General features: G+C 45.5%; 1 protein-coding gene across 1 annotated transcript; it reads left to right on the forward strand.

Annotated features, from left to right (window-relative positions):
* Positions 1-4,955: 4,955 nt before the first annotated feature.
* Positions 4,956-14,894, forward strand: TOB2 (transducer of ERBB2, 2). The gene is made up of 2 exons (XM_044301299.1): positions 4,956-5,153; positions 11,766-14,894. The coding sequence occupies exon 2, from the start codon at positions 11,771-11,773 to the stop codon at positions 12,665-12,667; it is 897 nt and encodes a 298-aa protein (XP_044157234.1). The 5' UTR covers positions 4,956-5,153; positions 11,766-11,770; the 3' UTR covers positions 12,668-14,894.
* Positions 14,895-20,415: the final 5,521 nt, after the last annotated feature.

Below are 20,415 nucleotides of genomic sequence, written 5' to 3' on the forward strand. Positions count from 1 at the left end.
TTGCTGGTATTTGGTGCTGGCAGTACTTGGTCACTGTTTGAGGCCCCATCATAGTTTGGCTGGAGAGGTTGAGTAGAAAACATTTGAGAAATCCTGATATGTTGGATTTTTTAGGGTCCATTCACACGGCAGTATTTTTGTTTTCCTGATTTTCGTTCACTTTTTTTTAAGGATCCGTGTTTCCGCAAAAACCTTCCATTTTTACCAACTGTACATCCGCATCCGTTCTATTTTTCAGCAAAAAAACAAACAAAGGAGGAATATATGTTGCTAGGGTACTAAAATAAAATGTATTTATATTTCCTGGAAACGGACATATTGATGCATTCTGCATGTCATCTGCATTTTTGCGGACCCATTAACTACAATAGGACCACGGACCGCATTTTGCGGACAATAGTGGGATCCGCATAACGGAACAGAGCAACAGATGCGGAGCAACACTGAGTGCTGTCCACATTTTTTGCAGTGCCATTGAAATGAATGGGTCCGCATTGCGTTCCGCAAATTTGCGGAACGGATGTGGATTACAAAATACTGACATGTGAATTGATTCTTAGGGCTCATGCAGACAAACATATTTTCTTTCCGTGTCCGTTCTGTCTCTTTTGTTGACCGTATGTGGAACCATTCATTTCAATTGGTCCACAAAAAAACCTGAAGTTACTCCGTGTGCATTCAGTTTCCGTATGTCCGTTCCGCAAAAGAATAGAACATGTCCTATTATTGTCCGCATCACGGACAAGGATGGTATTGTTCTATGAAGGACAAGCTGTTTTGTTCCGCAAAATATGGAATGCACACGGATGTCATCCGTATTTCTTGCGGACTGCAAAATATATACGGTCGTGTGCATGAGGCCTTACATGGGATGTTTTTGATCATATAGTCAAAATGTATAAAAAGAAATGCAGCAAAACTGCACACTGGGGTTATTTCCTTTCAGCGTTATGCCAGTTTTTGGAGTATAAAAAGTCTCTGTGCCTGGTGGAAAAACTAGACCAGTACCCACCACACCCTCAATCCTCCTATGTTTGAATGTGGCCCAAAAAGTCACAAAAAGGGGGTCATTTCAGTTTTTCTTGTGGCCCAATTGAAGTAAATGGTTCCGCATATAGGCCGCAAAAAAAAGGAATGGACATGCATGCATGAGCCCAACCGCACCCTCACTCCTCCTATGTTTGAACGTGGTACAAAAAGGGGGTCATTTCAGTTTTTCTTGTGGCCCAATTGAAGTAAATGGTTCCGCATATAGGCTGCAAAAAAACGGAATGGACATGCATGCATGAGTCCAAACGCACATGGAGCTGTGGAAAAACGGGTGTGTGCATGACCCCATTGAATTGTTGGGGTCAGTGAGCTAACTTCTGCCATAGGGGAGTGCAGGGGCATGAAACTATATGTGGGCTGCTTGGGTTTGTGTGCCAGGGCTGCGGCCTACTGCTTCATAAGGCTACATTCACACGAATGTTGTGTTTTGCGGACCGCACATGCCGCGGCTATCATAGAAAATGCAATTGGGGACAAGAATAGGACATGATCTATTCTTTTTACAGGGCCGTGGCACGGAGCAACGGATACGGACAGCACACGGTGTGCTGTCTGCAAGTTTTGCGGCCCCATAGTAATGAAGGGGTCCGCACCCGTTCCGCAAAATTTATACGTTTGTGTTAATGTAGCCTAAGGCCTCTTGCACACGAACGTTTGCGGTCCCCAATGCACGGAACAGATGCACAATGTTCGTGTGCAAGAGGCCTAATTCAGACCTGTAGGAGCTGTAGCACAACACATCCGTAGCAGGCTTGTGCCTAGAAGCAGGGGTGCACAACGTTTTCTGGTTGGGGGCCACATTTGCCAGACTGAACCAATGACGAGGGTCAAAAAGAAAACTTAAAGGGGTATTAACAACTGAAATACTGTATTTATGGCATATTGAACACACAGTATATACCACTAATGTCTAGTACACTTCCAAGACTCCTGTCTAATGGGAGAAATACATGTGAGCAGCCACAAGACATAGATGTGTGTTACCAGATGGTTGGGGTCTGCACTGAATGGTATCAAGGGCCACATGTGGCGCACCCCAGGCCTAGAGGGACAGAGCGCACACTACCCCCTGCAGGCCTGTGCCTAGGGGGACAGAGCATACACTACCACCAGCAGGCCTGTGCTTGAGGGACAGAGTGCACACTACCCCCAACAGGCCTGTGCCTAGGGGGACAGAGCATACACTACCCCCTGCAGGCCTGTGCCTAGGGGGACAGAGCATACACTACCCCCTGCAGGCCTGTGCCTAGGGGGACAGAGCATACACTACCACCAGCAGGCCTGTGCTTGAGGGACAGAGCGCACACTACCACCAGCAGGCCTGTGCTTGAGGGACAGAGCGCACACTACTCCCAGCAGGCCTGTGCCTAGGGGTACAGAGCATACACTACCACCAGCAGGCCTGTGCTTGAGGGACAGAGCGCACACTACTCCCAGCAGGCCTGTGCCTAGGGGTACAGAGCATACACTACCACCAGCAGGCCTGTGCTTGAGGGACAGAGCGCACACTACCACCAGCAGGCCTGTGCTTGAGGGACAGATTGCACACTACTCCCAGCGGGCCTGTTCTTGAGGGACAGCATACACTAACCCCAGCAGGCCTGTGCTTGAGGGACAGATCGCACACTACCCCCAGCAGGCCTGTGCTTGAGGGACAGAGCGCACACTACTCCCAGCGGGCCTGTGCTTGAGGGACAGAGCATACACTACCCCCAGCGGGCCTGTGCCTAGAGGGACAGAGAGCATACACTACCGCCAGCAGGCTTGTGCCTAGAGGGACAGAGTGCACACTACCCCCAGCAGGCCTGTGCCTAGAGGGGCAGAACACACACTACCCCCAGCAGGCCTGTGCTTGAGGGACAGATCGCACACTACTCCCAGCAGGCCTGTGCCTAGAGGGGCAGAACACACACTACCCCCAGCAGGCCTGTGCCTAGAGGGACAGAGCACACACTACCCCCAGCGGGCCTGTGCTTGAGGGACAGAGCGCACACTACTCCCAGCGGGCCTGTGCTTGAGGGACAGAGCGCACACTACTCCCAGCGGGCCTGTGCCTAGAGGGACAGAGAGCATACACTACCCCCAGCGGGCTTGTGCCTAGAGGGACAGAGTGCACACTACCCCCAGCGGGCCTGTGCCTAGAGGGGCAGAACACACACTACCCCCAGCAGGCCTGTGCCTAGAGGGGCAGAGCACACACTACCCCCGGCAGGCCTGTGCCTAGAGGGGCAGAGAGCATACACTACCCCCGGCAGGCTTGTGCCTAGAGGGGCAGAGAGCATACACTACCCCCGGCAGGCCTGTGCCTAGAGGGGCAGAGCACACACTACCCCCAGCAGGCCTGTGCCTAGAGGGGCAGAGCACACACTACCCCCAGCAGGCCTGTGCCTAGAGGGGCAGAGCACACACTACCCCCAGCAGGCCTGTGCCTAGAGGGGCAGAGCACACACTACCCCCAGCAGGCCTGTGCCTAGAGGGGCAGAGCACACACTACCCCCAGCAGGCCTGTGCCTAGAGGGGCAGAGCACACACTACCCCCAGCAGGCCTGTGCCTAGAGGGACAGAGCACACACTACCCCCAGCAGGCCTGTGCCTAGAGGGACAGAACACACACTACCCCCAGCAGGCCTGTGCTTGAGGGGCAGAGCACACACTACCCCCAGCAGGCCTGTGCCTAGAGGGGCAGAGCACACACTACCCCCAGCAGGCCTGTGCCTAGAGGGGCAGAGCACACACTACCCCCAGCAGGCCTGTGCCTAGAGGGGCAGAGAGCATACACTACCCCCAGCGGGCCTGCGCCTAGAGGGGCAGAGCGCACACTACCCCCAGCAGGCCTGTGCCTAGAGGGGCAGAGCACACACTACCCCCAGCAGGCCTGTGCCTAGAGGGGCAGAGCACACACTACCCCCAGCAGGCCTGTGCCTAGAGGGGCAGAGCATACACTACCCCCAGCAGGCCTGTGCCTAGAGGGGCAGAGCACACACTACCCCCAGCAGGCCTGTGCCTAGAGGGGCAGAGCACACACTACCCCCAGCAGGCCTGTGCCTAGAGGGGCAGAGCACACACTACCCCCAGCAGGCCTGTGCCTAGAGGGGCAGAGCACACACTACCCCCAGCAGGCCTGTGCCTAGAGGGGCAGAGCACACACTACCCCCAGCAGGCCTGTGCCTAGAGGGGCAGAGCACACACTACCACCAGCAGGCCTGTGCCTAGAGGGGCAGAGCACACACTACCCCCAGCAGGCCTGTGCCTAGAGGGGCAGAGCACACACTACCCCCAGCAGGCCTGTGCCTAGAGGGGCAGAGCACACACTACCCCCAGCAGGCCTGTGCCTAGAGGGGCAGAGCACACACTACCCCCAGCAGGCCTGTGCCTAGAGGGGCAGAGCACACACTACCCCCAGCAGGCCTGTGCCTAGAGGGGCAGAGCACACACTACCCCCAGCAGGCCTGTGCCTAGAGGGGCAGAGCACACACTACCCCCAGCAGGCCTGTGCCTAGAGGGGCAGAGCACACACTACCCCCAGCAGGCCTGTGCCTAGAGGGGCAGAGCACACACTACCCCCAGCAGGCCTGTGCCTAGAGGGGCAGAGCACACACTACCCCCAGCAGGCCTGTGCCTGGCTTATTCCACAGTGCACTTAGGGCCCCTTTCTCTCAGTACACAGTGCCCTGTTCACTGACAACTTATAGAAAGTCTCCGAAAGACGATAGTTTAACCTTCTCCTGTCACCCTGCTGTCTGTTTATGTATAGGGACGTCAAACGCCTTCTCTTCTTTTCAAACGGTATCGAAACAGTTAAACTTACAAAGGGGGAGGGGAGCTTGATAATATAGAACCGTCAGCTCCACTCTGTAGAGCCGCAGCACGCAGGGTGTGTGGATGTGATATCCTTCCGCAGGGTTGCTAAGGGTGAAACTTTTCCCCTGACTTCCTTCACTTTGGGCCAGGAGGAGGGAGGCTGCGGGATCCCGGCGGACGCGACGAAACCCCCCCGAAATAACACCTAACTAAATACACAAGGGGACCCCCAGAAGACGAAACACTCATTTACTCCTCCTCCTGCAGCTCCGAACCGACGGATTCTTACAACTGCCGACCAAGTAAGTGCTGCATCTGCTGGAGGAGCCGGGGCTAGTGCGGCTGCTACCAGTCACCTTCACCATGGCAGTGCTGGAGGAGGCTGCCATTCTGCTCCTCTCAGGGGCTGTTCAGCATTTTGGGGGTTTGCCCTCCTCGTCCTGCATTCAGATCCCCTTTAATGTGTCATGTATCGGGGCTAATGGAGGCTTAGTGAGGAATGGCTCCACAGGCTTAGTTTTCATCTAATATGGCTGCCAGTGAGGGGAGGCCAGGGCTGGTGCCATAGGGGTCCACAGTATGCTGCCAGGGTGACCTGTCCTGCCAGGTGTACCATCCCAGCTTGGCATACATCACCCTATAATACTGTAATGTAGTATTTACTGCCCCTATTTTAGGTATTGGACTGTTTCTAATGGAAGTGCTTCGGTTTTATGTCGTCTACTAAGCATTTGGATGTGTTTTTCTCCTGCTGTCTTGGGTTGGGAGAGATGACAGGAAGAGGCAGACATTTTAGCAGCTCCTATCCCTGATCAGACATTGCCGGCTCCGAGGTTTATCACACAGTGATTGTGGGTGCAGATGTGTCCATTGTACCTGATCTCTGTGGAGGTGTGAATAAGGTCCTGATAGTCCTAGGACTTCTCCTGGCACCGGGGAGTAGAGATCAGAGGACAAGGTTATGGGCCTCCTCCCTCTCACCTTGTTTAATGTGTAAACAGCCATTTAATGTCATCTGCGCCAGCCCTTTAAACCTGCAGTCCAGGGCGCCAGTGATTGGCTGCGCTCCTCCACACCCGCCTGACACCGCCATCTAGAATGTTTTTCTTGTTATTTTAACTCTTGCTGACAAAGGCCTCTTCATGGGCTTCATAAAGGGGTCGTGACGGCAATTAAACGAGCTGGAATCTAAAAACTGAGCTGCCATCTCACCTCTGTGATCAGGGCTTTCTAGTGAAGCCATCTTTAAGGGAAGTTCTTTCTCCTGCTTGGGAGAGGGGATCCTCCTAAACACAAATTTGTATCAAATGACACCTCTTTAGTTGGAAATGGCAACTTGTATGAACACTGTAACCATTAGTTCACAATCTGTGGTCTCGACCACCCCTCCGCTCAGACCGTACACTAATCCTTGTTATCTCCAGAACATCACTCCATCCAGCTTGTCGTCTGGATCCTAAATACTGGGGAGTAAACTGGATCGGATTTGTCTTGGATCCCTAATAGATCTGTAACCCTCCCGGCTGGGGCTACTTCTGAATGCTGCATCTGAGAATTGCAGGTGGTATACCGCCAGTGAGAACATAAAACTGGCATGAGGCGGTCCTTCTGGGACCCCCTGGTTATGACTGAATCGGATCACTAATCTGGTAGAGACGAAATCCACCTTCTGCTGGCTTTCTAGCAGACGGCCGGCTCTAGATGATGGAGCATGCTCCCCAAATTCTGGAAATCAAATTTCTGACCTTGTGCTGTCACATTAGCATTAAACTATACCGCCACCTATGAGGAAAATGGCCCAAAATAAGGTGGTCATTTGCCATAGGCCTCATGCACACGACCGTTGTTTTGGTCAGCTTCCGAGCCGCCGTTTTTGCGGCTTGGATGCGGACCCATTCATTTCAATGGGGTCGCAGCACTCCGTGTTCTGTCCGCATCCGTTGCTCCGTTCCGTAGCCCCACAAAAAAAATATAGCATGTCCTATTCTTGTCCGTTTTGCAGACAAAGAATAGGCATCTCTACAATGGGCCGCCTGCTCCGTTCCGCAAATTGCAGAAGGCACACGGGTGGTTTCTGTGTTTTTACCCTTAAGCAAAAAAACATTGCAATGAAATGCTTTATGCCGGCCCATAGGACATTGTGGAATGTGTCACAAACCTTCCATATAGGTATTGCTCCCACTGTTCCAGATCCCCATTACTGTCTGCATGCTCGTGTAAGCCCTGCACAAAACTGTTAGAAAGATCTGGCTGCGCTGTAGTGCGCTCTTTTTGACGAGTGGTTTCCCGGGGATATACCGCGTCTCACAAGCCTCACCGGCCGCTGCTGTTTGTGGGATGTTCTGGAGGTAATCGGGCTGTGTACCTGTGATCTCTAATGACCGCCTTCACCCTCATTATCCATGACTCACATATAACTGGGTTGCTGCTTTGCTAGGAGTTTTCTACGCCTTAGTCGGTGTAGTCACAGCAAAGTGCAGGAAATCCAGTGCACACATTTTATATATCCCGGCCTGTGGAGTGATGAACCTGTGTTTTGCCACGTGCCAATCTGACACACTCCTGGGACTGGTAGATGCCAAGAAAACCCTTTTTGCTTGAATGCAAAGGGTATATGCCGGCATAAGATTTAGCCAGTTCTCCAGATCCAGTTGGAGAACTGTTACCGGCTGAGTCCTGATTCGGTGCGGTGGCAGGGCAGCTGGAGACCTTCACGCACCGCTGATAGTTTAGCTCCTTAGTTGGGCGGTATGTGTGTATAAGTAAACTTGTCATGATGCCGTATGTCACCTGTTGAGTAGGGAATCTGTTGTTAAAAATTTGAATCCCACTCCTGGATAAATGAGAGTACGGTGCAGGGGGGATAATGGTGTGGGGCTGGCTATGTAGTTGTATGCCACATCATACAATGAAATTTTAGAACAGTGTTTCCCAACCAGTGTGCCTCCAGCTGTTGCAAAACTACAACTCCCAGCATGCCCACACAACCAAAGGCTGTCCGGTCATGCTGGGAGTTGTAGTTTGGCAACAGCTGGAGGCACACTGGTTGGGAAACGCTGGTTTAGAAAACTATTTATGCTTAGGCCACATTCACACGACCGCAGGACAGTTGTGCCCATGTTGTTGACAGTTAACGGTGGATAAAAAAAACAAAAACACTGTGTGCACTCCGCATCAATGTGCCGGCCCATTGACTTCAATGGGTTCGCAATCTGCAAGATGCAGTGAAAGATGGGACATATCCTATCTTTTGAGACCTGGACGCACATTTTCCTTGCCAGGTGCTTCTGGGTCCCTGCCTCCGTACCGCATAAGATGGAGCAAGTCTAAGTTGATGGCGAGTACACACAGCCGTTGCCTGAGGTTTGAGGTCTGCAAAATGGGCACAGCCATCACATGTTCATGTGGATGCCCCCTAACCGCTTTATGCTCGTACACGTAAAAGAGTCTGAACCTTCTCTTGAATGAGACAAACAGGTGTAATTACCCTGCTACAAGGGGGGCGGTGTGCAGCTAAGCACTGAAGACTGATATTTAGTTTTATAGGAAACAAATTTCTACAGTTTTATACTAATCTTCTTTTTCTACCTTTAAAGTGGTTTGGCCCATCTCACACGTTGGTGGCATATAACCAGGATATGCCACCAATGCCTGATGGGAGTGAGTTCCATCTCTACAGGCCTCACCTATCTCTAGAATGGGGGGCAAGGGAGGGCACTGAGGCATGCGCAGCCACCTCTCCCTTCACCTCTATGGGAGGTCTGCAAATAGCCAAGCTAGTGCTCAGCTATTTTCAGCACTGCCATAGAAGTGAATAGAAGGTGGCGGCACATGCATGGTGCGCCCCTTTCTAGGCACAGGTGGGATCCACGCCTATCGTAGCCATAAGCCACCAATGTGTGAGATGAGCCAATCCCTTTAAGACCACCCCCATGAACAACTCTGTACACAAGGGAGGTATTGGTGATTGTATACATAGATGGCTGTCTGACACCTCGCCCTTGTACTGAGTGCTGTTCGTGGGGGTGTTCTTAAAGGGGTTGTCACTTCAACAGATAGCATTTATCATATTGAAAAACTAATACAAGGCACTTGCTAATCTATTGTGATTGTCCATATTGCTTCCTTTGCTGGCTTGATTTTATTTTTTTATTTTTTCCATTATAGTATACGCTCTTTGTTTCCATGGTTATGACTAGGGTTGTCGCGATACCAAAATTTGTATTTGATACTGTAAAGTATCGCGATACTCTATACCACACGGGGAAAATAAAACACCAAAAAAAGCAGCGTGCATTCTGCATTTTATGGAATGTCTGGCCCATAATCTAACCTAACCTATTTTTTTTTGGGGGGGGGGGGGGGGGGGGTGAGATTAAATCAATTTATTTAAAAAAAATAAAAAAATTCCCCCTCCCTGATACGGTTTACCATATAGGAGATAACTTTTGTATATATTTTAAAGGATAACGTGTTTTTAATTTTTTTATTTGCTAGTTTTATTAGTGCTAGGCATGTATACCTGATTCTCAAAAGATCTGTACCTTTTTTTATAATAACAGCTTTCATTAAAGAGGACCTTTCACCTGGAAAAACATTGAACTGAGTATCCTGACATATACAGCGGCGCCCAGGGATCTCACTGCACTTACTATTATTCCCGGGCGCCGCTCTGTTCTCCCGTTATGTCCTCCGGTATCTTCGCTCAGTAAGTTATAGTAGGCGGAGACTGCCCTTGTTCTGCTGGGCGTCTCCTCCTCCTAGGCCAGTGATGATGAACCTTTTAGAGACCAAGTGCCCAAAACCCACTTATTTATCCCAAAACGGCAATTTACCCTTAATACTACAGTCCAATAGTATATCTTCCATGTACTTTATCATTTAGTTATAATAGCCTGCCCACATTCAGTGTGCTACCTGTGCTGATGAATAGCAGGAAAAGTCTAAGGCATATTGGTACACCACAGACTTTTTCCAGGGTGTGGGTGCCCACAGAGAGGGATCCGAGTGCCGCCTCTGGCACCCGTGCCATAGGTTTGCCACCACTGTCCTAGGCTGTAGCACTGGCCAATCGCAGCTCACTGGGAGTTTATTTTTTTTCTCCCAGGCTGTGAGCTGTGCGCTGCGATTGGCCAGCGCTACAGCCTAGGAGGAGGAGACTCCCACAGGACAAGGGCAGTCTCCGCCTACTATAACTTACTGATCGAAGATACCGGAGGACATAACGGCAGAACGGAGCGGCGCCCAGGGATGAGAAGTGCAGTGAGATCCCTGGGCGCCGCTGTATATGTCAGGATACTTAGTTCACAATGTTTTTCCAGGTGAAAGGTCCTCTTTAACGCCCTCTGTCCCTTTCCACTGCTCCCTTAAAATACAGTTTTTAGGGCTTGTCGGTCTTCCTTTTAGTGTAAACAGAAGACAGAGGGCGGTCCTTCACACTGCGTGCCTGCATTAGGCGTCAGAGTGAGGAGGCGTGTCTCAGTAATCCAATCTGATTGGCTGGCAGGGAGCTGCTGGCTACATGTATGGGAATTGAGGGAAAGAGGAGCCATCTTGAGAAGGTCCTCATAATGTAAATGTTTAAACAGCTGTAACTAAGGAAAAATCTCAAGGAAAACGCTGGTATGTGAAGAAACTAAAGATTGCTTTATGGATAATGCTGCAGCAGTAACGTAAGCTAAAATTTTAATTTGTTATGAAAACATGAGTTACCCTTTAATAGTTTGGACTTTTCGGCCGTGGCGATATTGTTTATATATTTTATATGTAAAGTTGGGAAAGGGGTTGATTTTGGTGTGGTGTGTTTAAAAAAAAAAAAAAAATGTATTTTTAATTTAATATTCTAAATCCCTTGTCCTATTGCACCACCAATGCAGATGAGTAACTCTTAATTCAAATAGGCGGCAGGTACGGCGGCAGAATCACATAGCCAACACCCGACCTCTATGACAGGGAGCTGCGAGGGGACCTGAGGGGTTAACTTCCACCGATCGCAGCTCCGTCATAGAGGTCAAGTGCCGGCTATGTGATTCTGCCCCTGCACCTTCCTCCTGTATTTGAATTAAAAGTTATCTTCATTGGTGCAGTAGCCACAGCCCCTCCCCTCCTCCTCCCGTCTCTCTTCTTATTGGCCGCAGCGGCGCAGGGAGAGACTCCCTCCTTCTCCACTGTGCTGCTTAGAACATGGTGCGCGCTGAGAGCAGGGCGCGCCATGTTCTGATATTAGGCTGCACAGTAGTGCAACCTAGTATCGGTGAAAGGCAAATCCTGGTATTTATTGTATTGCTAATTCGATTCCCGGTGCAACCCTAGTTACCACCACTCTGCCATCCGGCAGCAGTGGCGATGCTTGCACACTATAGTGGCCAGGACACAAAAGCTGGAACTTTTTTCCTATAGTGTGCATGCACGACCACTGCTGCTGGATGGCAGAGTGGTGGTAACCATGGTAATTTAAAATGTATAATGTGATGGAAAAATGAATGAAGCAAGCCAGAAAAGGAGACAATATGTACAATCAGAATACATTAGTAAGTGCCTTGTACATGATAAATGCTGTTTGCTCACGTTGGACAACAATTTTAAAGGGGTTGTCATATTTTGCTATATTGATGATCAGCACCCCTGCTGATCAGCTGTTTGTATACTTAAAGGGGCTGTCTGGGATTAGTAAAACCATGGTTGCAATTTTTCAAAAACAGTACCACCCCTGTCCACGGGTTGTCTGGCATTTCAGCTCCGCTCCACTGGAGTCAGTGGGGCAGAGCTGCAATACCGCACACAACCTGTGGACAGGTGTGGTGCTGTTTTTGAAAAACAAAGTCCAATTTTTTTTAATATTTAGCTTCTAGTTGTGTCTGTATGTAAATATGTATATTATTTATTTATATATTTTTTATTTTTTTTGTCTACAGAGAATATGCATCTGGAGATTAAGGTCGCCCTGAATTTTATTATATCATACCTATACAATAAGCTTCCAAGAAGAAGAGCTGATCTGTTTGGTGAAGAGTTAGAGAGGCTGCTAAAAGGCAAATATGAAGGGCACTGGTACCCTGACAAACCTCTGAAGGGCTCCGGCTATCGCTGTGTTCACATTGGTGAAACGGTAGATCCAGTGGTAGAGCAAGCTGCACGCAGAAGTGGTCTTGATATAGAAGATGTAAGGGCAAACGTACCAGAAGAACTGAGTGTTTGGATTGATCCTTTTGAAGTGTCTTACCAAATCGGGGAGAAGGGAACAGTAAAGGTACTGTATTTGGAAGATGTAGAGAGCAGCACAGAGCTGGACAAAGAGATAAAGAGCAGCTTCAATCCCGAGGCACAAGCGTTCATCCCAATTACAAACCAAGAGGCTTCACTGTCAAACTCTCCATCTCCATCCTTTGGTCAGTCTCCAAGTCCAACCTTCATCCCTCGTGCCACTCATCCAATTACCTTTACTACTGCCACATTTGCAGCCACCAAATTTGGCTCAACTAAGATGAAGAAGGGAGGTCAACGCATGGCACGATCACCCACCAATAACCTTGCGAAGCACAAGGGTCTGTCTCTTTCCATGCATTCTCTGAACTTCAGTCCAGTCCAGGGGCCCCCATCCCAGCTTTCTCCAAACGCTAAGGAGTTTGTCTTCAGTGGTCCACCAGGGCTCTTTTATGAGGGGGACAGCCAGAATCTTCCAAGCCCTGGCCAGTTTGCCACTCCCTTCAGCACTGGGAGCAGCCTGTTTAATGAGAAATCCCCTTTTGTGGATGGATTGAACTTCAGCCTCCCCTATCCAAGCCAGCCGTTCCAGCCTGTCGTCCTGGCTAATTGAGGTAACGGAAGAAAACAATTTTTGAAGAATTGAAGATCAAGATCTAAAAGTTTAACTTTTTTTTTTTTTTTTTATCCTCCCCCATTTTTGGCTTCTGAAATAAAATGGTAACAAGTAGATATTACTGGGATACAAAGTACTTGGTTTGCATTGCTACTGGACACTTGTGAAGTCCTCACCTTTTTACAGAGATGAATATTTATGTGAAATATAGTAGATTATATGGATACAATAGGCTTTTCTATCCCTCCCTTACAGTTGGCTGCATCAGAATAAACCTCTAGTTTTGATTTCTCGGTATGCCCAAAAGAGTCGCTATCGGTCTGCATGGTCGCATCATTAGAACTGTGCCTGAGGCAAGATTGCCATGCTTGGAGTTTTATATTTTGATTCAATTTTCTACAGCTTTGCCCTCTGCCAGCCTGGAGGAACATCTCTTCTCACATTGTGTTATTGTGGTTAGAGTTATTTATTTCTGTATGCATTTCTTTACTGTTGCTACAGTCTTGTGTTGTCCCCTTCTTCCCTTCTCTAATGCTTATTTTATTTTTTATTTGCATTCACCATAGCCATGTATTGGTGCTTCAGTCTGGAGAAGGCATTACACTTAGACTAGGAGTAACTTGACCAGTGTTACAGTTTAACAATATTAGAAATACCTTTTTAATGTTTAATTTCACCATATTCCCTTTATGGGGCCTTAGCACACGAACGTATGTATTTTGCAGTCCGCAAAAAATACGAATGACGTCTGTGTGCATTACGTATTTTCCAGAAAAGCTGGTCCTTCATAGAACAGTCCTATCCTTGTCCATAATGTGGACAATAATAGGACATGTTCAATTTTATTGCTGAACGGATAAACGGAATGCACACTGAGTACCTTTTTTCGTTCGGATTCATTGAAATGACTAGTTCCGTATACAGTCCGCAAAAAAATAAAAATGGACCGGCATGGAATGAAAATACGTTTGTGTGCAAGAGGCCTAATGCATAAAAATTCTATTGCTAAAAAAACAAAACAAATTGTAGTGTTGTCCATGGGAACCGATCATGTCACCTGTCACCACTTTTTTATTACAATATTTTTTTATACATACTGCCAGGAGCTGATAACATGGTTGTTGTAGCCATCAAGCTGCTGTTCAGCTGAAAGCCCCAACATAACTAGATGGCAAGAAATCTGATTATACAGCAGTAAGGTGGGATTCAGGCGGCTGTATTAAGTCGGCCATGTTGCGTGTTCCAAGTCCTTGTTCCATAAGACATGGACTTAAGTGTACACCAAGGTCTGTGTGGAGAAAAAGCTGTGAATTGCACCGCAGACTTCAGTGGAATCGTGTGCAGCATGTTGCACTGATGATAAATATGTCCGCCAGAATCGGGCCTGAGAGGACTGCACTTATCTACCTCCCTTTTTTTCACTCCTCCCATACCTAAAGTTAACTCATTGAGGTCTATGAATGTATGTGGCGGCATTATAGCAGTATTGAAGCCTTGATTAGATTCCTGGTAGTGTAAGTGCTGTTTTATAATGTGTTTCTCAGAAATTCAGTTCATTGTAGAGCACTTGGGCTACGAGAGAGAGAAAATGCCAGTCACGCCTTGACTCTGCCTTAAGATGCAGTGAGACCTCTGCAAAAGACCACTTCTTCAAAAAGACCATCCCCATCTAGATGGATTTTTCCACTCCACTATATTATCTGTATTGAGAAGACTACCTCTCAAAGTCCATTTTTATCAGCAATTTGTCTGATGGTCTCAGAGGTTTCACTGTATTCCTAGTGCAAATTGTTATAATAAATTTATATATATATATATATATATATATATAATATAAATTTTTATTTATTTTTTCTGATATGGTGTACTTACCTTCTCCAGATACAAAGGAGGCGCCACAAGCAATTGGGAGACGTTATCCCGCACTTTAATTTGAGCTGAATGTTTTTGCTATGAAGAACAGTATTAAAAAAACACCGAAGTTGCTTTAGGAAATATCCTGGTGATCATATTATGATTTTTTATTTTTTTTTGTTTGTTTTACATTTTCCTTTCTGAACTCTGTAAAAGTCATATTTAGAAATACAAAACTTAATATATTCCTTGTCCAAAAATGGGCCAGCTGAGCCATATGGCATTGGGGAAAATAATATATAAAAATTTTTATATTATAAATATATATTTTTTAAAAGTGTTTATAAAATTCATTTTTATTTATTTTCTTTTCTAAGAAATTTTTGAAATAAAACAAACAAGGATCAGTAATAAAAAAATTATATATTATAAAAAAAAAAAGTGAAAGAACAAAAATGAATGGCCCATGGTAAGCTGACTTGTTCGTTTCGAATTATGTCCTTAACAGTGTAGAGTAACTGTTTGTTTTTTGTTTTCACCAAGGCAAAGTTTTGTCTGAATTTTGAAATACAAAAACCTTGCATTACCAACTGGAAGGTTCTTCCTTTTGTCAGATTCTAGTGTTTCTTTTGCTGCCTGCCATTTATTTTCCAGTTTCTAGAGGAATTTCTTGGGCTTGAGTTATCCGCTCTGGTAAGGCCTGCTCAACTTTAGTGTTTTAGGCTGAGTTCACACGGGCGTGACAGATTTGGTCCGGATGCGTTCAGGGTGCGTTCAGTTAAACTCGCACCATTTTGCAAGCAGGTTCAGTCAGTTTTGGCTGCAATTGCGTTTAGTTGTTCAGTTTTTTCCGCACGGGTGCAATGCGTTTTGATGCGTTTTTCACGCGCGTGATAAAAAACTGAAGGTTTACAAACAACATCTCCTAGCAACCATCAGTGAAAAACGCATTGCATCCGCACTTGCTTGCAGATGCAATGCGTTATTAACGCAGCCCCATTCACTTCTATGGAGCCAGGGCTGCGTGAAAAACGCAGAATATAGAACATGCTGCGATTTTAAAGCATTGCAGAAGTGATGCATGAAACAAAACGCTCATGTGCACAGCCCCATTGAAATGAATGGGTCAGGATTCAGTGCAGGTGCAATGCGTTCACCTACTGCATTGCACCCGCGCGGAAATCTCGCCCGTGTGAACTCAGCCTTAGGGTGATCTTTATCCGCTGTCTAAATCATTAAACCTGTAGATCTCCAAGCATATCAAGCCTAGTTTAGCAAAATCCTTCTATTAGCATAGTATCCAGACATGGCAATTAACGGCTTCAGTTCAGTAAGCTGTACTGAATTTTTTACTAATGGGTGAAGGAGCACCATGTGGCAGAAGTGTTCCGGTTGATCCCCTTTGAGGTGAAGTTCTGCATATTTGTCTAAAAACAAATCAAAATACGTACCAGATATATTTGACATAACTTGTGCACCAGGATCCTCCAGCAAATTGATTATTTTGCATACAATTGTATGTGCGTGCATATGACCTATACGCGGGCACCTGGAGTCCTTACAACACTACGGTATATGGCAGTCTGCAACGGAGAGTCTCTCCAGAGGAGTAATACCTTGGGCTTAGTGTGTTGAATCTAGACCAGGGGTCAGCAACCTCCAGCACTCCAGGTGTTGTGAAACTACATCTCCCATCATGCACACTTGCTTGGCTGTTCTCAGAACTCCCACAGAAGTTAAGGGAGCATGCTGGGAGTTGTAGTTTCATATTAGCTGGTATGCTGAAGGTTGCTGACCCCTGATCTAGACATCTAAAATACAGCTGTGTCCATGATTATTACTGCATAAATTTCAGGTAATGCAATTGGAATAAAGTAAACTAGTTTTTGTGGAAGGCTTGTCTCGCTTGTTCCAGAACCTTGGAATAAAAAAAGCACATAATGGTGGGTAGGTGGTTGTGTTTGGCCCCCCCCCCCCCCCAAGATAAAATAAAAAAAGAGAGGGGAAATTGATCCAAATAGCGAATTAAAAGTTTTTTTTTGCTCTTATGACCGTCTTTTCTTTTGCATACTGATTCCAGTTGGAATTGGGCTTTCGTTCACAATCCTGTCTGACCTGATAAATGCTATGCTTAAAAATGAAAATCCTAGAAAAAGAAACTGCATGTGATCATAACAGCCTAATCTGGAAAACCGTAGCGTGGCGTCCCTCAAGAGCAGATATGTGGCTGAATGACTACATCACCGTCTAGTGTATGTGACCAGTAAGTGCAGAAGCCATTGTAATTGCCTCAGTACTATTGTAAATTAGAAAATAAGCGTTTTGCAGTCAACCAATTCACGTGGCATTGACTGAGTTAAAAGTAGCACTTGAATGTGTGTCCAACAGTCCTTTACATTTAACCCGTGAATACTATTTTCATTAGCAGAAGGGCTCTTCAGCTACTGAAATTCATGTTGCGCTCAAACATAATTTATCACTTCACAAGTTTGACACTACTACGTTTTCAGGTTGCTACACTGCATTGCCCTCCTCTAGCAACCCATATATATATATTTTTTTATTTTCCTTTTAATAAAACACTAGTACCTATGTGTTTCTTAGTTTTTATTTCCATTTATAAAAAAAAAGAAAACAAAAAAAAGTTTGCTACATTTGTAAAATGTGAGAGGAATATATTCTAAATATATATTTCTAACGTACATTTAAGCTACACTTCTGTTCAGGTTTTTTTTTCTTAAGGAAAATAAAAAAAATCCCAAGGATTAAAATATTTTTTCAAAAAATTAAAATGCTAAAAAAATAGAAAAAAATAATACAGAAAACTGCCTCTTAAAGCGGATACAGTGTCTAATCTTGTATAAAAATTTAAAGAGTCTATATTAAAAAATATATATAAAAAATCATTCTTGACTTATAAATGTTTAAGCTATAACAGGTTTTGTTTAACGCAGGTCGATGGGTGGGATGGGAAATTTTTTTAGTTTATTTACTGAAAAACAAAATTCTAAATAACTTGATTTTTGTGTAATTTTGTTTTGGAACATTGTGCAATATTTGATGGCCTAATGGAGTGTTTCAGATGTACAGTTTATATTGTTCCAAAGTTTTTTAAGTTTGTATTAAAAAGCATGATATTAAGCTTTTCTCGTTTTGTGGCGTTTTATTGCTTTATGTAGATTTAACATTGTCTCATTGAATTTATTTTTTGTCTCTGTAAATCTTTACAACCTAACGACTTGCCTTTTGCCAAACACATTTGTAATGAGTTTAATGGTAGTATCCACTAATTTTGGAGGAGGATCTTCTCTATCCCAGATACATACACCTATTAAAAATGTCAACCCCTCTAAACACAAACCGCCAAAGGGGGACCGTTGCCTAGGCATTTTCTATGACGGCTGAGGCATTTGGGTACTGCACATGGGTCAGTTTCTGTGTTTTGCAGATCCACAATCTGTGGATCTGCAAAACGCCACGTTCTTGTGAATGTAGCCTAAGTACATGCACAGCAGCCTGGCAATTGCTGCTCGCAGTGGCGCCTGCTTTTGCCTTTGTAAACAATAAGAAGGACTTAAACTGCACCACCACCAATGGTATATCGTAAGTGTGATGTTCCAGAGAAACTCTTAAACGTTAAGGAACTAATTTTCTTTTGGTGCTTGTCTTTGTTAGGCTTCATGCACACGGCCGTTGTTTTGGGTCCGCATCCGAGCCGCTGTTTTGGCGGCTCGGATGAGGACCCATTCACTTCAATCCGTGTGCTGTCCACAACAGTTGCTCCTTTCCGCGGCCCCGCAAAAAAAAAAATATAATATGCCTATTTTTAGACTAGAATAGGACACTTTTTTTATTGACTGCCGCCCGTTCCGCAAATTGCGGGAGGCACACGGGTGGCTTCTGTTTTTTGCGGATCCGCGGACCGCAAAAAAAAACACAGAACGGTCGTGTGCATGAGGCCTTAATTGGCTCTTAAAATTTTAATTGAAGCTCCTTTTGGGGGCTATATCCTTAGAGGGAATGTGTCCTCTGAAAACTACTTGCTGTTTAACCCCTTAATGACCAGGCAATTTTGCACCTTCGTGTCCAGACTGATTTTTGCAAATCTGACATGTATAAATTTTTATTTGGTAATAACTTTGGAATGCTTTTACTTATCCAAGCCATTCTGAGAATGTTTTCTCGTGACATATTGTACTTCTTGTTAGTGGTAAATTTTGAGTCAATATGGTTCACATTTATAAAAAAAAAAATATCTAAAATTTAGAAAAATGTATAATTTTCAAAATTTTAATTTCTCTGCTTTTAAGGCCTCATGCACACAAACATTGTGTGCTCGTGGCCGTATTGCGGCCCGCAAACGACGGGTCTGCTTTACATGGGCACTGGCCCATTCACTTGATTGCGGAGATGCAGAATGGAAGCATGGATCGGAACCCCATGGAAGCACTACAAAATGCATCATTTCGAAAATGTTTTTTTTTTTTTTTTTTTTGACATTAGAAGGCTTAGAATTTTAGCAGCAATTGTAAAAAAAATTGAATTTCTAAAACCTACTTTAAGGACCAGTTCAGGTCTGAAGTCACTTTGTGGGCCTTACATAGTAGAAACCACCCAAAAAAGGCCCTATTTGGGAAACTACACCCCCTCAAGTTATTCATATTGATGTTACAAAGTTTAGCCCTTTTAGGTGCTCCACAAGAATTAAGGGGAGATGGAGAAGAAATGTAAAATTTTGCAGATTTTTTTTTTTCATTTTAATCAATTTTTTCTTTTTACTGTAACTCAACAAGGCTTAACAGCCAAACTCTATCTATTACCCTGATTCAGCAGTTTACAGTAACGCCCCCATATGTGGTTGTTGACTGCTACATGGGTGTAAGACTGGAATCATTTTCAGGTGCTGTCGCATTTGAAGTTACCCATTTTGGAAACTACACCTAAAGTATTAATCCTAGGGGTATATTGAGAATTTATTTTTACATATTGGAGTTTGTCTAATTTTCCAAATTATAATTGGCTAATAATATAATGAAATGTTTTTAGTTTTAAAACACAGTGGATTGCATAATTAAAAATGGCCAAAAGTGCATAAAAGCAAGTTAATAATCTAGGGAAGTATGGTAAATGCGGAAACACTGCCTAATGCAAAGTCCAGGGTTATCTGGACAGGTGTCGCATTGATATATGGTATCCTATTCTTTCTAACAGACCCTACATCTCTTTTGGGCTATGCTTATTATTGCAGTAGAGGGCACCTCTGACAGGAAATGTTGCCCTGAGATACTTCTGTTGGCATGACTAGATGACGCTATCCTGGCTCGGCTCTCCAAATATTGTTCTTGAAAATCAAGATATGTTCCTTGGTTCCCTGCTTTTTGGAATATGACAAAATAATTAGAATTATACAGGGCTACTTGCATAAGGTGGGCTGCAAGTTTCTTATACCAAATCTGTGATTTCCTGACCAGGCTATAGGGCTGCAGCATTTGGTCTGCAAGGTCCACCCCCCCCATATAATTATTGTAATCCTGTATGCAGACAGCCTTACAGGCGGTGGTATTTGTGCCGCGCACAGGAACAGGGCTGTTACTGTCGATGTATAGATGTTATTATGAGGACAATTTTTTTTTTTTTTGCTATTTCACAAGTAAGATGTCCCCATAGCAATTCAATTCAATTTTAGGTTCACAAGTCTTGGGCAGGCCTCTTTTGATTGCGGCATATAGTGCCACGTGCCACTGGCTTTCTGACTGAAAGGCACCTGAAAAGGGGTATGCTGGTGTAATAATTGTCGACGTACAAGTGGTACCTCTTATCTAAAATGGGGTGCAAAAGATCCCACACTATTTTACCTGCCACAAGGGGGGCATTCAGGACGGTAAAACTGG

This window comes from Bufo gargarizans, chromosome 7 (assembly GCF_014858855.1).
Source record: "Bufo gargarizans isolate SCDJY-AF-19 chromosome 7, ASM1485885v1, whole genome shotgun sequence".
In the NCBI taxonomy this organism is placed as follows: domain Eukaryota; kingdom Metazoa; phylum Chordata; class Amphibia; order Anura; family Bufonidae; genus Bufo; species Bufo gargarizans.